The sequence below is a fragment of the Hypanus sabinus genome, chromosome 9, assembly GCF_030144855.1.
Source record: "Hypanus sabinus isolate sHypSab1 chromosome 9, sHypSab1.hap1, whole genome shotgun sequence".
Lineage (NCBI taxonomy): Eukaryota > Metazoa > Chordata > Chondrichthyes > Myliobatiformes > Dasyatidae > Hypanus > Hypanus sabinus.
The window spans coordinates 107,424,105-107,442,035 of record NC_082714.1 but is presented as its reverse complement, the minus strand read 5'-3'; the positions used below and the strand labels follow the sequence as shown (position 1 = coordinate 107,442,035).

At 41.9% G+C, this 17,931-nt stretch overlaps 1 protein-coding gene across 1 annotated transcript in view; it reads right to left on the bottom strand.

The window, feature by feature from the left end:
• npepl1 (aminopeptidase like 1) overlaps nucleotides 1–17,318 on the bottom strand; it is a 30,102-nt gene extending 12,784 nt beyond the window's left edge. Inside the window, exons 1-3 of the mRNA XM_059980381.1 lie at nucleotides 17,135–17,318; nucleotides 8,817–9,002; nucleotides 1,237–1,407 (exon numbers count right to left, since the gene is read on the bottom strand). Coding sequence (XP_059836364.1) covers nucleotides 1,237–1,407; nucleotides 8,817–9,002; nucleotides 17,135–17,284 — 507 coding nt within the window. The 5' untranslated portion in view covers nucleotides 17,285–17,318. The remainder of the gene's footprint in view (nucleotides 1–1,236; nucleotides 1,408–8,816; nucleotides 9,003–17,134) is intronic.
• Between the last annotated feature and the right edge of the window lie 613 nt (nucleotides 17,319–17,931).

Below are 17,931 nucleotides of genomic sequence, written 5' to 3'. Positions count from 1 at the left end.
GCTGAGAAGTGTGAGGTTCTACATTTTGGCAGGAATAATCCAAATAGAACATACAGGGTAAATGGTAGGGCATTGAGGAATGCAGAGGAACAGAGAGATCTAGGAATAACAGTGCATAGTTCCCTGAAGGTGGTCTCATGTAGATAGGGTGGTGAAGAAGGCTTTTGGAACGCTGGCCTTTATAAATCAAAGCATTGAGTACAGAAGTTGGAATGTAATGTTAAAATTGTACAAGGCATTGGTAAAGCCAAATTTAGAATACTGTGTGCAGTTCTGGTCACCGAATTATAGGAAAGATATCAATAAATTAGAGAGAGTGCAGAGACGATTTACTAGGATGTTACCTAAGTTAAGTTAAGTTATAGAGAAAGGTTGAACAAGTTAGGTCTCTATTCATTGCAGCGTAGAAGGTTGAGGGGGGATTTGATCGAGGTATTTAAAATTTTGAGAGGGATAGATAGAGTTGATGTGAATAGGCTGTTTCCATTGAGAGTAGGGGAGATTCAAACGAGAGGACATGATTTGAGAGTTAGGGGGCAGAAGTTTAAGGGAAACACGAGGGGGTTTTTCTTTACTCAGAGAATGATAGCTGTGTGGACTGAGCTTCCTGTAGAAGTAGTAGAGGCCAGTTCAGTTGTGTCATTTAAGGTAAAATTGGATAGGTATATGGACAGGAAAGGAGTGGAGGGTTATGGGCTGAGTGTGGGTAGGTGGGACTAGGTGAGATTAAGAGTTCGGCACAGACTAAGAGGGCCGAGATGGCCTGTTTCCGTGCTGTGATTGTTATATGGTTTATATGGTTATAACTGCACAGTTTTAGAATGGGTAGCATTAACGTCACGTAATACTGGTAAGAACAATACAAAAAGTAACAGATGTAGAGAAAACTAGCTCTGTCGTTCGTGGTCACAAATTATATATGTATTTGAAAACTTTCTGGGAGTTTGTACGTACATAGGTGTGTCCATAAGTCGGGCATTCTGAATCTGGGTATGGCCTGTGTATACAAATATGACTTGTGAGTCACTTGGTGACACAAGCAACCAGCTTTAAAATTTAAGTGGGTTAGGTAGCTGAAAACAGAGGGAATGAAAGAAAACTGGGCAATGAGAATATTTAGACCTACTTTCCAGGTAGAAAAATCCATAACTTACATTGTACATGTCTGTCCAAACTTGCACTGTAATCTGTCCTACTCAGAATAGAGTTCAACAGGAACATTTTCTGATTAGTTACCTCGAGTGCCATTGCATCGATTGGGCCATTGTTTTGTCCAACAAGCAGGAACTCCACAGTAACTACACGTTTGTCCGTGCGTCTAGAGGCACTGGATCGGCGGGAAAAGAGTGGGAAGGCCCTTGCAATTGCACAGCCAGAAGCAAAGACATCAGACCACTCACAAACCATCTGAAAGGATGCAACAGGCCAGGTTAATAAAAAATGCCACTATATCATTTTCTATCATTCTTCAGAATTGCTTATTCTATATATTGCTTATATATATATATATATATACACACACACACACAGAACCAGCAGCCAACCTACACCAAACCATTCCTTTCCCAGCCATAGACTTCAACCGCAGCAGTGAATACTACTTGTCAACATCCTCTGACCTTGCTTTCCCTGGAATGGATCGTGGGAAACCGCACAGTTTAATTCTATTTGTCAGGATTAATCATGAGGTGGACACTCCAGTTAATCCTCCACTCTCTACCACATCGGTGTTAAAAAAGCAAGATAGGACATGCAATTGTTAAATGACACCACTTCAAAGTCAACCCTAGAAACCTCAGCCAAACTCTGCAACTATCGGTAGGATCTGCCACGTTCCACAGGAAAGCTCCTTTTTAGCTCATAAACAATATGAACAAATGTAAGATGATTTTTTTTTATGTGTTAAAATTAATACCTTCAAAACCTCAACAACTACTTTTTTTTTAAATGCAGCCACTATTAAAATGGAAAACATCCCTGACCACTTGCACACCATGAGAACATCCACCAAATGGCAAGATGTTTGATGACAATGGATGAGTCTTTTAAAATTAGCCAAGAGGTCAGATGAGGCAATTTCATCTCACCCAAAACATGACACTGTTACTTCAGAAGGATGGCAGCCCTGATTAAACACACGGCAAGGAAAGTCCTTGCGTCATGCAGGAGATAAAAATAAAATCCACATCGAGTACCAGTTCTTTCAAACTGGATGAGATAACTTCTGTGAGCAGAGGAGAAACAGATTCTGGTGTTTACCAATAATTGTTCAGCATTTCTGTTAATGAAGGAATTTGACGGTGAATGAAATGTTTAAAAAATTGCAGATGTTGAAAATCTGAAATATAAATAAAAATGCTGGAAACACTCAGGTTAGGCTTAGGAAAGAAAAACTCAATGCTTCAGACCATCAGAACTGAGAAAATGAGGAAACAAAGTAATATTCAGTTACAGAGAAGGTAGGGGGAGGAAGGAGTAGAACTAAGGGCATAACTGAGGTGAGACCAAACAAAGTGACAGTTTAAGTTTATTATCATGGATATATATATCTATCTATCTATCTCCAGGGTATCTACGCCATGAAAAATTGGCTTTTTGCAGCAGCATACTACATTACAAACATGGAAAAACAAATGACATAAATATAAATTATATATAATTTATGACAAAATAGACAGAAATAAACATAACGACATTAGTGCAAGTTGACAGAAGTATAGTCTGAGGAAGAATAGCCTGAGGAATAATTAAGGTTTTCCAGGTTGGTTCAAGAACCCGATGGCCATGGTGGAGAGCCTTTTGAACATGGAGATGTAGGACTTCAGGGTTCTGTACCTGCTGCCTAATGGTAGGAACAAGAGGGCATGACCAGGATGATGGGAATCCTTCAAAATGCTATCACCTTTCTAAAGGTGTCCTCAACGATGGGGAGAACTGCACCTGTGATGGATCTGTCTGAGTCCAGCACCGTGTTTCCTCTGGCATTACTGTGATTGGAGTTTCCATACCAAGCTGTTATGCAGTCAGAATACTTTCCAGAGCCCACTTGTCAAAGTTTATCAGTTTTCAATGACACAGCGAATCTCCTTAAACTTCTAAGGAAGTAGAGACACTGGCATCGTGTGACTCACAAGAATGATCCTGGGAATGAAAAGTTTATTTAATAGGAGGTTTTGATGGCTCTGGGCCTGTACTCACTGGAGTTCAGAAGAATGGGGTGGGGGAGGGGGGATCTCAATGAAAACTATCAAATACTCAAAAGCCAAGATAGAGTGGACATGGAGAGGATGTTTCCAAGAGTGCTGGAGTCTGAAAGCAGAGGGCACAGCCTCAGAATATGAGGATGTCCCTTTACAGCAAAGCTGAGAAGGAATTTCCTCAGTAAGTCTGTGGAATTTATTGTCACACGTGGCTGCGGAGGGCAGGGTATATTTAAAGCAAAGGTTGATAGGTTCATGAATAATATGGGCATCAAAGGTTAGTAAGGAGAATGGGGTTGAGAGGCAATAATAAACCAGCAATGGTAAAATGGTGACAGATCCAAGGAGCCAAATGGTCTAACCTTATGGCTTCTTCATGATTGCATCAACGTGTTGTGCCCAAGATAGATTGACCAGGATACTGACACCCAGGAACTTGAAGCTGCTCACACTTTCCACTGCAGTTCCTTCAATGAGGACTGGGTATGTGTTCACCTGACTTCCCCTTCCTTAAGTTCACTATCAGTTCCTCAGTTTTGCTGATACTGTGTGTAAGGTTATTGTTACAAAACCACTCAACCATCTGACTTCTCACTCCTGATCACCATCTGTGATTCGGCCAGTGGCAAATTTGCAGACAGCCTTGGAGCTATGATTAGCCACAGAGTCATAAGCAGAGAGTACACAGAGCCTGCGTTGATGGTCGGCAAGGAGATGAGGTTTATGATCAATATTAACTGTTGTTTCCTAGTGAAGAAGTTGAGAATCCAGTTAGGATAAGATTCTGCCTCTTGCTGATATATTTGGATGCATGGAATTTAATGGCGTAATTATGTTCATTGATACTGAAATAACACAAAAAGCACTGGAGGGACTCAGTGGGTCAGGACCAATGAGGGATATTCACAGTTTCAGGTCGAGACTCTTCATCTGACCTGGAAAGAATGGAGACAGCCAGTATAAAAGGGTGCGGGAAGGTTGGCAGAGCAAGAGCTGGCAGGGGATAGGTGGGATGGGAATGATGTCAGAAACTGGGACATGACTGGTAGAAGTGACAAAGGGCCAAAGTTGATGAAATCTGATAAGAGAGGACAGAGGAACATGAAATAGGGAGGGAGTTGGAGAGGGGACCAGTGGGAGGAGTGTGTGGGTGACGGGCAAATGGAGAGGATAAAGAAGCAGAGAGTTATAAGGTGACTGGAGACCACCTGGATCAGGACAGAGAAACAAGAAAACTGGGGAAAACAACACAGAGGGGGTGGTTACCAGAAGTTTAAGAATTCGACACTCACGCTGCCAGGCTGGAGAGTACTCAGACGAAATGCAACACTTTGCTCCTCGGATTTTCATTTGACCATGTCCTGGCAACAGAGGAGGCTATGGGCAGGCATTTCAGTGTAGGATGTGAAGTGGAATTAAAATGGCTGGCCACCAGGAGATATTGGCTGGCACAGCAGACAAAGTGAACATGAACTCCCTATTTTGATGTGCAATATCTCTAGTAATAAATTAAACAATCCCTTAGTCTTTGAATGGCATGCTAACCTCTTGTGAATTGTGCACTGGGACCCCAGACCCCTCCACATCCCACAGCTCTGCAGTCTCTCATGACTTAATTACAATTTCCCCCCCCCCCCCAAAATGGATAAATTCACATTTTCCCACACTACACCCCATTTACCAAAGGGTTGCCTGCCCACTTAACCCATACATAAAAGTGATAACTCGCCACCAGTGCCTGTGGCACACAATTCATTATATCTTGCTACCTAAATGAAATCCATTTATAACTACTTCCTTTCCCATTAGCCAGCAGATTTTGTAAGAATACTGCCTGCTATATGAGCTTTGATTGACTATAATAACCTTTGATGCAGCACCTTATATTTCTCACAGAACAGGCCAATCAGCCCATAAAGTCCACGCAGGCTGTCAGAAGAATTGATTCATTGTTTCCCAATAACATGGTCTTTCTAACATGCCCAGCAACTCCCCCCGATTATTCTGACCCCCACCACCTACATGAGATGCAATTTAGACTGGCAAATAACCTGTAGATCTGCATGTCTTTGGAATGTTGGAGGAAACTGCAGCGCCCAGAGAAAACTCACACAGTCACAGATCAAATGGAGTTCAGGATCAAACCTGGGCTCCTGGAGCTGTGAGATAACTACACCATCCTGCCACCAACGACCTTGCACAAGGTCACCCCAACTCTGCTCAGCTCTTAATATCTGCACAGGAGTGGTAAATCAGGTTTTATGTCTATGTGGCAGCAGGGTTAGGAAGGAAGACTTTTGAAATTTGTTGCTTACTAACCTAATGCAAAGGCACCTAGCTTCCAAACATTTTCTTGGGCAAGAACCACAATACATCTACCTAGAAAACTACACGAGTTATAACAAAGTGTATGCACAGAATTTCTAGAATGTGAAAATACATCACTGGTGCAGAAGAGACACTTTCACCCCAAACTTAATCAGAATTGCACCCAAGCTGTAGTGTTCACTCTAATAAGAGGTGTCACATTAAACTATAAATTGTTATTTTTGAAAAGGCTAGCATTTAGAAAGATATACTTGCCTTCATTGTACATTTTACATTTAAACTTCCTTTACCCTATTTGCATCAAGTTTGGACCTATCACATCTCTCCAAAAGAAACACCCTAAGGTGCTTTATAATCAATTGCAGTTAAGTGCAGCCACCATTGTAAAGATAAGTTAGCAACTGTGTTGGATTCAACAGGCACCAAAGAGGCAGTGGCAACTTGCTTGCTCTGCTTAGGTGGCACTGGATGAGGAAGAAACATTGGTTAAAAACACCTTTGACCTTTGAAGGTTAAACAGTAACCTTCTCAATAAAGGATTCAATCAAAAATGCTTCAGCACAAATTCAAATTTTACTTTGTTGTTTTCATCCCTCATTTCTTAAAAAACAAAAAGATCTAGAAAGGACTAATGGGAATAAATAGGAAACTTAAGAAAAAAGTATGAAGAGGGAAGAAACATGCAAAAAGACAGAGTTTAGCACCAATGTTGAGATTGTCCAGGAGATGCAACAGAAGAGATAAAAGTGTGGATATTTTAGCAGAGAGAGACAGCAAGACAAAACACCATATGTAGACTGACTGAAATCACCTTAAAATGTCTCCTGTCAACATTCACCCAAACTCCAGACTTTACACTGTGTCGCATGTACAAAACAATTTTCACAAAAAAGAAACAGTAATATGAAGCCTAAGCTTTACTACTCAGCTAAAAGCAGAAAATGCTGGAAATACTCATGCCAGGCAACATTGGGAGAGAGAATGTTAACATTTCATGTCCACAACACTTCCTCAGAAGTGGACAATTGAGTGAGGAAGATTGTTTACAGCAACAGAAAAAATGGGGGAGGGATGAGTGGAACCAAAGGACTATCTCCGACGGAGCAAGACCAAACAGGTTAATGGGTAGGGAGGCACTAGAAGCACATTACGTTAAGCCTGTGAAACGTGTCCAGCAAACCAAACTATATTAATTTAAAAAAAGGAAAAATTAGCAAATTTTGTCAAAACCTCAAACTTTAAAAATGTTGTATATAAATGATAGGATAACTTGAATGCTCTATATTTATAGAGTTTGGATTTTTTTGTAAATAAAATGCTGAAGGGAGCAGGATGATTTGAGGTAGCTCTGGCCCTCTCAGTGCATACCAGACAAGACGAAACTCAAGCAGACATGAAAGAGACACCGCAGGGTAGACTGTATATGAACCAGGAACAGAGATGGACAGAGCAAAGCAACTGCAAACCAGGGGCCTCAGGGTGAAGAAGGGAGAGCAGGGCACTTGAACGAGGATCAGGTAATGCAGGGTAAGGAGCATACTCACATGAAATATGAACACCCTGAGAAAGCAGAGTAATCAAGTGGGGCACAATGGTAGCCAACAGAAAGGAAGAATACAGAGAGCAGGATGATTGGAATGGATCTGACAAACTAGAGGCAGAAAGTGGACTGACAAGAGTGATGGTGCAGTGCTTCATGTAGAGTGCACCAGGTGCAGGGATGGACAGAGGAAAGGAGCCAGTAGCCAAGGAAAAAGCAATACTAATTTACAGGGAGAATACAGTAAATGGAAGTGGACCACAACATGCGACGGGGTTGGATGAAGCAGAAATGATGCAGATAAATAGGATTGGTTTCTATAGGTACAAGGACGGCATGGACCTGATAGGCCCATTTCAATTCTGTATGAAACTATACTTGGGCAAGGCAAAATGGGTAAAGGCAGCAGTTAGAAATACAATTAGGAGCACATTATATTTGTCTGCGTAATGTTGTTTCCCATGCAGCACCCTTCTAAGCTTTTGTAATTATGATAATTTAGTTAGATTTTTCCCCCTTTTACTCCTTCTTTATTCTGTGTTCTACTCACAACACCCCCAACTTCTTGGCTTCTGGAAAATGATTTGTTTTCCACTCTTTCCAGTTCTAGTAAAGGGTCCCAAATTTGAAACACTTAATCCATTTCTCTCTCCAAAGACACTGCCTGACCTACTGAGTACTTCCATCAATTTGTTTTTATTTCAGATTTCCAGCATCTGCAGTTTCTTTTTGAGTTTCATTTAATCACTGAGCAGTAGTCTTCAAATGACAAGATAAATAAATGGATATGAACAGTTGGAAATGTCTGACTCTTGTAAAGCTGGTTCCATAAATTACTGTCTAAAAAGCATAAACCAAAAAAGGATATTTAAATATATGAAATGTCTGAGAATTCACCTTTTCCTTCTGGTCATTCCTCATTCACCACCATTTTATTAGACCATAAGACACTGAAGCAAAATTAGGCCATTCGGCCCATCAAGTCTGCTCTGCCAGTTGATCATGGCTGATCCACTTCTCTCTCAACCCCATTCTCCTGCCTTCTCCCAGTAATTTTACATGCCCTGACTTATTAATGTAACCCTCAGCCAGCTCTAGTTCGTCTTGGGGAAAACAGCCTCTGGCCCTGCCAAACTGAGAGATCACGTTTGTGTGGATGCTGTGTAATGTACCGCCCAGTTACAAACCCACAACACAAAATATCAGACAGTACAACATATGCAATTAAATGATTGAACCTTATGAATCTTAATCTGAATATAGGGCTAGTAATGAAAAATTTAAAAAGGGCCCATTTCAAGGAAAAGTCAAAAGTGCACGTTGGAGCTCACGCCTTCACCATTCTTCCACCATCGATCTCCTCCAAGCGTCGCTGACCTCAGATCCCAGTCTACTCCGTCCGGTGGTCTACCAGCTCTCTCCACACGTCTTCCCTCGTCATCTCTCCTCAACCAAAGACCGCAAAAAGTCTTCTTCCAGATTCGCAAGATAGAGCAACAATCTCCTGACTGGCTAACATGCACACTACAGTCCCGTTTTCTCCAGCCATAACACAAACATTGCTGCTACAGAGAAACCATTACCTCAGCAGTGAACATTACTGAGAAGCCATTTCATTAGCCTTAGCAGTGAAACACTACAGAGAAGCCATTATATTAGCAGTGAATCCTTACAGCATGTTACATTAAGAATCGATCAACCTCCGCCTTAAATACATTCAATTACCTTACTCAGAGATTAGGACTCACCACAATACAGCGGTTGGCTCCTCCAGGCAGACAGCTTCGAACTAGGCGGGTGAGGAACGTTGCTGCAGAGGGGCTGTTGTGACGACTGACTCGAGAGGGCAGGGCAGCAACTGTGGCATATGTCAGGTACAGGGGGCAGTTATCTGTAGGGTTGGGGTTGAGGCTGCTCAGTGCTGTCTTCCAGACCTGCAAAAAGAAAGCAAGTTACATTTACAAACATCTTTCACTACTGAGGACAAGCCCAGGTGTTTCCTGGTCATTACAATACAGTAGATTCTCAAAAACTGGGACACATCAGGGCCAGTACATCTTAGCCTAATTAGGCAGCTGCCTCAATTAGCCGAAATTTCAAGGAAATAGACAAACTACTATTTAACTGAGTAAAAAATTATGTACTTAAATAAGAATTAATTAGAACACCGCCAATGCTATAAAACTGTATATTAGCTCCTAACAGTCATCAGAGGAATTCATCCAGTGTACAGTGCCATTAATGGGTGCCCAGGGAGGAGTAGCACATCTGGTGAAGGGGCTTGTGGTATCCATTCTGGGGCAGCTCACCCACCTTTGTTCCCCACCATTCACTCAGATCTCAGCTGTGGTTCCAAGAAACTGTTTGCATGAAACAGCAGCCACACTCCAGTACACATCTTTGACAGGTGGGTTAAACGTAGCTAACGGGCCTCATACCCCAGAAACATGGTCTGCACTTGAAGGAAATGGATTCAAATGTAATCTCAAAATAATATTAATATGACCAAATGGACAACCTGCAGAACAGACTCCTTAGGAGATGTTAGATGCAGTTTGTATTGATTTTTTTAATGCAGTATAGATGGATTTCTAAGGCAAGTCTGGTAAAATGTAACATGCTTGGTAAATACCTACATAATTGACACACAAAATATTTACAGTGGTTTTTCCCCACCTTGCATCATACTGAATGTATTGTAGTCGCATCAAAGGAAAGCAATTGTTAATGATACAGCATGTCAAAGTTCAAAGTAAATTTCTCAAACTACATGTACGCCACTACAGAGATTGGTTTTCCTACAGGCATTCACAGTAAATACAAAAAAAACAACAGAATCAATGAAAACCATTATACAAAGATGGACAAACAATATGCAACAAATTGTGGCAAATATAAAAACATATTAATAAGTCATAAATAATTTTGACAGCACGAGTTGTAGAGTCCTTGAAAGTGAATCAATCGCTTATAGAATCAGGTGGTACCTCAGTGTTAGGGTGAGTGAAGTTATCAGGTTCAGGAGCCTGATAGTTTGGAGGTAATAACTGTTCCTAAACATGGCAGTGTGGGACCGAAGGCTCCTGTACGTCCTTCCTGAAAAGAGGGCATGACCTGGGTAGTGGGGCTCCTAGATGGTGGATACTGCTTTTCTGTGACTGTACTCCTTGTAGATGTGCTCAATAGTGGGGAGGGTTTACCTGTGATGACTGGGCAGTGTCCTCTACCTTTTGTAGGCTTTTCCATTCAAGGGCATTGGTGTTTCCATACTAGACTGTGCTGCAGCCAGTCACCGTACTCTTCGCAGTGCATCTACAAAAGTTCGTTAAACTTTTAGATTACATATTGAATCTTTGCAAACTCTTAAGTAGAGGTACTGGGTGCTTTCTTTACAATGACACTTGCGTGTTTAATAAAGGATAAATCCTCTGAAATGATAACACAGAGGAATTTAAAGTTGATGACCTTATCCAACTCTGACTCCCCAATGAGGACTGGCTCATGGACCTCTCCTGAAGTCAATGATCTGCTCCTTAGTCTTGCTGACATTGAGTGAGAGGTTGTTGTTGTGGCACCACTCAGGCCGATTTTCAATCTCCCTCCTCTATGCTGATTTGTCACTTCCTTTGATTTCGGCCAACAACAAGCTTAAATATGGTATTGGAGCTGTACTTAACCTCAGTCATAAGTATAAAGCAAGTAGGGCAGGTAAAGCAAGTAAGCAGTCAGCCTTGTGGCAAGATGTTGGCAATCCCAACTGACTGCAGTCTGCAAGTGAGAAAATTGAAGATCCAGTTGCACAAGGAGGTATTGAGGTCTAGGAACTGGAGCTTATTGATTAGTTTTAATGGTATGACAGTGTTGGGATGCAGAGCTGTAGTCAATAAAGAACAGCCAGATGTTCTTTCACTGTCCGGATGTTCCAGGACTGAGTGAAGAGCCAATAAAATGGCATCTGCTGTCGACCTGTTGTGATGATAGGCAAACTGGAGGGATCAAAATCTCTCAAGTAGAAGTTGATACGTTTTATCACCAACCTCTCAGAGCACTTCATCTCAGTGGATGCTAATGCTACTGGTGACAGTCATTGAGACAGGTTACCAAGATCTTTATGGGCACCAGTATGACTGAAGCAGGTGAGTACCATAGACTGCCGAAGAGAGAGGTTAGATAGTAAACACACCAGCCGGTTGATTAGCATAGGTCTTCAGTACACAGCAGGTATACTGTCTGCGCCAAATGCTTTTCATGGGTTCAACTGCCTGAAGGAGGCTCTGATGTAGGTATCACAGACTGAAAACACAGGGTTGTCAGGGGCTGTGGGAGTTTGTGAAGGTGTCTCCATGCCCTGTCGGTCAAAGCAAGCTCATCTGAGGAGTGAAAACTTTTTGTCACATATGTCATTTGGTTTACTTTGCAGGTGATAGCATTCAAACCTGGCCACAGTTGTCAAGCATGCTTCTGTGATTCAAGTTCAGTAAGCCTTAACATACGAGATGGCCTTCTGGTGATCGTACCTGGACCTCTTGTACATATTTTCCTTGGTTGCTGGACCTGAACACCATCAATCTGCCCCCTCATTGGATTGCAGATCTTTTGGTTCATTCAGAGCTTTGAGTTGGGGAACACTTAATGTCTTTTTGGGGACATAATTGTACACTAGTGTCTTTAGAAAGCTTGTCACAACCTTGTAGTATTTACTTAAATCCTCTTAAGGAGTCCTTGAACATGGCTCAGTCTACTGACTCCAACAATGCTGTAGCTACCTCTGTGCCTCGTGCAACTACCTCTTTGGTGCCCTTATCTCTGGCACCTTGCTCTTTAATCTCTAGCTGTATGCTGGAAGGAGGAGGGCAGCCAAATGACCACATTTGCATCATAGTATGAGTGCTAGGCAAACTTTTGTCTTTTATCATCAAGAAACTCCTGCAAAAGAGCTGACAGTAAGTGTAATGCTGATTGAATCAATTGCTGAACTTTGCCATTTTGAACATCATAAAATTATAATGACTGGTTGATAAAAGAAGATCAAACCCAGTGCAATCTTTCAGCCTCCCTCTCTTTATGATAGTGTACACAGTAACAATGACTATTAATATTTAATCAGAAGAGTGGGGTTAAAGTGATAATTAAGCAACCAGGAGCAGGGAGCCGTGTCAAGGAGACTCGCTTTTTATCCCTTTGCTTCCTGTAGGGAACAACGAACAGGAACGAGAAACTTTGCAAGCAGGATTGCTGCTTCACTTGCACAATCATTACTGGAAGATACAACTAATCCACCATTTCAGCAGCACTCCTTTTAGGACCCTAGAACACAAATCATCCAGGAACTTATCAAGCATAAACCCTATTAATGGTCTTTTTCTCTTGTGTTAATGTTTAATTCCGCCTTGACATTATTCAGTAATAATATGATCATATTATCTTCCATAGTACATACTCCAGTGCCTCTTCCTAGTGCTTCATAAATATTTCCCTCACAGAGATGTTCTTGCCCATGTTTATTTCATACCAAATTACACATTAACTTGCCATTCATGCTTGGGAAACAGTTAAAGTGATCAGATTATAGAGAAAAAAATATATTGTGCCGACAGGAATGTAGAACTTTGCCACTCAGAAGGCTTCATAGACATTTAAATTATACTAAAAAGAGGCTGCTCTTGTAGCTCTCTTCATCAAGGAATTCCAAGATACTAAACTCCAACAAAATTCTCAGCATTTGTCCAGATCCCTAATATCTTTTACATTTCAAGATCATCTTTCATATTTTTAAACTACCATGAATCATGTTCCAATTCATTAAAACCTTTTCTTGTAGGATAATAACTCAAAACCTGCTATCAAAGCTTCACTGAACAACCACCAATGGAATATTTTTGCTTAAATAAGGGGTCCAAAGTTGTTTGCTGTAACTCTTAATGTCATCACACTAGTGCAGTAAGCCTTGTGTTTTTGTTCTCCAATCCCCAGGACAACACTCCATTAGTCAGCAGCTGCTTGTGTTCTGGATTTCTGTTCCATGTTTAAGGATGCCCAACCAATGTAGTGCTGCAGCTTTCTTCCATTTAATTCTCTTCTTTCCAAAACATCTTCACCTTTTCATACGTTGCACTCCATTTTCCAACTTCTTGGTCACTCGTTTGCCCTATTAAATCACTCTGTATGCTGCTTGTATTCTCCTCACAGCTCACTTTCCCTTTTTTTTTGCACCTTCTACAAACTTGGCCACCTTCCTTCAGTTCATTAACATCAATTGCAAGCAGTTCTGGTCTCAGTGCTGATTTCTATGGTACCCCACTGGTTACTTCTTGCCAGCCTACTTATTACAAATTCATTACAACTTGCTTTCCACATATAGGTCTGTGCTCAATCCATTTCAATATATTACCTCCAACACCACTGGCTCTAAATTTGTAAGATCTCTTTATGATGCACCTAGTCAATCACCTTGAAGTCCAATTACATTTATTGGTTCTCCTCTATCTCCTCATCCAAGATTGCCTCAGAAAACTAACAAGTTTGTCAGGCCTAATTTTTGCTTGATTAGGTTATGATTTACTAAATATGTTGTTAGTACTTCCTTAATAATAAATACTGCCTGGATTAACAAGCATATATTATGGAGGAAGGTTGAGTGAGATAAGGCTTTTCTTTTTGGAGCACGAGAGGCAAATTCATGGAGGTATATGACAGACAAAGATAGACCGACGTACAAAAAAGCTGGATGAACTCAGCAGGTCAGGCAGCATCCATTGAAAGAAGCAGTCAACGTTTTGGGTCGAGACCCTTCGTCAGGTCTGGTCCTCAACCCGAAACGTTGACTGCTTCTTTCAACAGATGCTGCCTGAGCTGCCGAATTCATTTAGCTTTTTTGTACGTCTTGATTTGACCACAGCATCTGCAGTGTACTTTGTGTTTACTAAAGATAGACTGAAGAGCCTACACTTTGTTTGCAGGCAGCAATGGTCAAGACTAGACAACATCCATTTAAGATGAGTGCAAGAAAGACTTTTTTAAAAAACACACATAGAATGGTGGGTGCCTGGAATACACTGCCAGAGGTGGTGATACAGGAGCATACAAAAGAGACATTTTAAAGACTCTTAAATATGCTAATCTTCCTTTAGTTAGTTACTTTTAGAATAGGGACATCACAATGGCTCATTTCAATCCTCTGACACTTAATGGATTTTTGGAACATTACAATTAATCTGGTAACTCAACAGCACTCCCTTTAGGGTCCTAGGATGAAAACCATTTGGGGGACGAATCGGGCATTAGTCTCATTTATGCAACTATTTTGGTAGTGTTGGTATTTCATTCCTCCTGTTATTATTCAGGTTGATTGTAGCATTTTATACACTAAAAACTGATGGAAAATTTAATTTCTTTGACATTTCTTCATTCCCCTTCAATATTTTCCTTACAAGAGGGGAGACAAAAGGATCGGGAGAGAAGTTAAAAAAAATTAGTAAAGAAAGGAATGATGAAATTAAATTATGAAGGAACATATGATAAAGGAGCGAGATATTTTACAAACATGAAAATTAAAAGGGCTGAGGAATGACCACTAAGGGACAAACGGGGAATGCCAAAGACAGTCAATCATTATTTTCCTACTAGGGAGGTAGAAAAGGTAAACATGACACTGGATGATAGCCAACATAATGGCTACATTCACATCAGGTAAATTATAAACCTGGCAGTGAAAAGAAAGACAATGGGATCCCTATTAAAGAGTATTTTTAAAAAATCTAAAGACCAAAACTATAATAATGGGAACAGCATGAATTCAGATATGGGGAGTCTTGCCGGATGAACCACATTGAATTTTTATTTTAGGGATAAGATTTTTAAAAACTAGACAACTTTAATGCAGCATTAATTATCTATATTTTCAAAAGATCTTTGGTAAGGTATCTTATGATAGACTAACAAGTGCCATAGAATGCAGAGTAAGGGGAGAAGTACGAGAACAAATTGCTGGCTGGCGTCAAGGAAGAAAGCAACATATGGAAGTAAATTGTAGCTACTTGTAGTGAAAAATAGGAATCATAATTCTGCACAAGTACAGGCAGTCCCCAGGTTACGTACAAGTTTCATTCCTGAGTCCGTCTTTAAGTCGGATTTGTACGGAAGTCGGAACAAGTATATCTGGTATTATTTAGCGTCAGTCAAACATTTGTCTTAGTATATAGTATATATTTTATCTTTCTATGCATATAAAACACTTAAGAAATGTATGTATTCCAATAATTAAACCACTGCATTGCTTAGTAATAATTGTAGCTTTCATCAGGGCAGGGCCTTTCACATGCTCCATTATTCTCACTTTATCCGTTATCCTTTAAAATTGTTCCAATCGTTGACCAATTGTAGCCTAACGCTATTCCAATGACAGATGGCGTTTCATCTCTTTCCAAACGCTTTATTATTTCCATTTTATTTTCAATCGCGATCGCTTCCCGTCAATGGAACAGAAACACTGCAGGCGGCAGGTCCAGAGCTGCGCCAGCTCTCAAGGTCTGCTGGATCCTAAGGACCACCGCACTCAGCCTAAATGTGACAAGTGGAGGCTGTGCTGAGTTTGGGTATCTGATCCTCCACAATATTCCGCGTGGGAATTCAAACTGGAGGTGGCTATGTTGTTTTTTTATGAGGTTGAGTTGCGAGCTCGAAATCAACCCGGCACGGATGGTACGGGAGTCACTGGATTGACATCAACCCAGCACGGGAGCGGTCTGTCACTGGATCGAACTCGCGAACCTCCATTCTCTGGCGCTGATCTCAATGCGCCACCAGCCAACCGGAACGGGGGGGGGGGGGGGGAAGAGAGGGGTGAAGCTTACTAAGAAAATGTTAAGCCAAATACAAAGTTAAAGACTCAACACAGTGTTAACGGCAACGACTCAAAATGGCAGAGGGCGTTGCATTCCGACTTAAAATGGCGGACGGCGTTCTCCTTCCTCGGTTCATAAGAACGAGTTGTCCGTAAGTTGGACGTTCGTAACTCGGGGACTACCTGTATTTAACATTGGGAAGATAATCAATGCTGGTGATGATTAGAAATATCTACAAAGGACATTACTTGCAGAATGGATAAATAATGCAAAATAGTACATTTTGAATGGAAGAACAAGGAGGTTGCTTATTACCTGGAAGGCGTGAGCCTCGGAAGAGTACAGGGACAAACACACAATCATTAACATTTGAACAAGTCAACAATGCTTATAAAATAAAGCCAAGCACTTGTACTTGTTTCTAAAAAGGAGAATTGAAAGTGATGAAGTTATGCAAACTTGCATTGAACTCAGATCTAAACCTGTTGATCTATGTGCAAAATGTGCAATTCCAAATGCCACATCACAAGCAGAAATATCGAAGCAATGGAGATGATGCCAAATATGTACGGACATGCAAGCAGAAAGAGCAGAAGTGACACGACCTACCTTTAACATTACAAAAGTGTTTTGATAATGGTGGATAGAGAGAGAATACTTTCACTTAGGAAGAGTATAACCAGAGCACACGATAAATTCAGAAGAAACCTAGCAAAGTGAGGCATGACTGTGGGACAGAGATTGTTTGAGGCAAATAACAGAAATGCATTTTGGGGTGAGCGGCTCTGGCCTACAAGGGAGAAGTAACAACGTTTGTAGATGTGAAAAGACAAGTCTTCTGGGAGCAACTCGAGGTCTGGCGATGACTAGGGAATTTGGTAATGAATAAACTAACTGCGTTGGGCTGAATGGCTTGTTTCAATGCCGCGTAAACTGTGCAACAATTATGAAATACTATCCTGTGCAATGGTTGTCACTGGCAGTTGTATTAATAGTCTCTGCAACTAGAAAAAAAACTGCATCCCATGCAGGACAGGGGTCAAAGGTCCTGCGGCTGCGGGAGTTGGAATCCCCGAGGGAGGACGGGGATCTCGGGTCCCCGATACCTAGGGGAAGGGAAGAGAACTCGGGTACCCGATGCCCGGGGAAGACCAGTGTCATCTAATGCCCTGACCTCGCGGCCAAGTCCAGCGGTCCATACGCCCCGGCCTGCAGCCTCTTACCTCCTCCGTCACCTGAGGCGACAGCTTGCCGCTAATTTCATCCCAGCGCAGCTTCTGCAGGTTGGGCAACTGTCCGACGATAAGCAGCGGCCGGCTGGGAGGCTCCGTATCCCCACAACCGGCGCTGAAGCACAGCTCCACGCCAGCCATCTTGGCCAGACTCAGCTCTCGCGAGACTCCGCCCCCATGTCCCGGTCATAGGCTCCACCCACACGCCTGCGACTCTACAGACGCGCCCCCTTGCAGGCGCATCTGATTGGTCTGTCCCGATAGGCTCCGCCCATTGGCCCGTACGAGCCATGCCCTCGGCGGTCCATTGTCCGGAAGATGCTGACAATCTAGAGCAGTAGTTATTAAAGTGGGCGATTATCACCCCGAGATCGATGGGAGTTTCTAAAGGCCAATAAAAGTTATGGGGGGTGGCAACTGAGGAATTGCAGGCTTAATTTAAGAAATGAATTGCTTATTATAAGCAAACACGAGGAAATCTGCAGATGCTGGAAATTCAAACAACAACACACACAAAACGCTGGTTGAACACAGCAGGCCAGGCAGCATCTATAGGGAGAAGCACTGTCGACGTTTCGGGCCAAGACCCTTCGTCAGGACTAACTGAAAGGAAAGATAGTAAGAGATTTGAAAGTGAGGGGAGGGGGAAATGCGAAATGATAGGAGAAGACCGGAGGATGAAGCTAAGAGCTGGAAAGGTGATGGGGAAAGTGATACAGAGCTGGAAAAGGGAAAGGATCATGGAACGGGAGGACTCGGGAGAAAGAAAGGTTGGGGGGGGGACACCA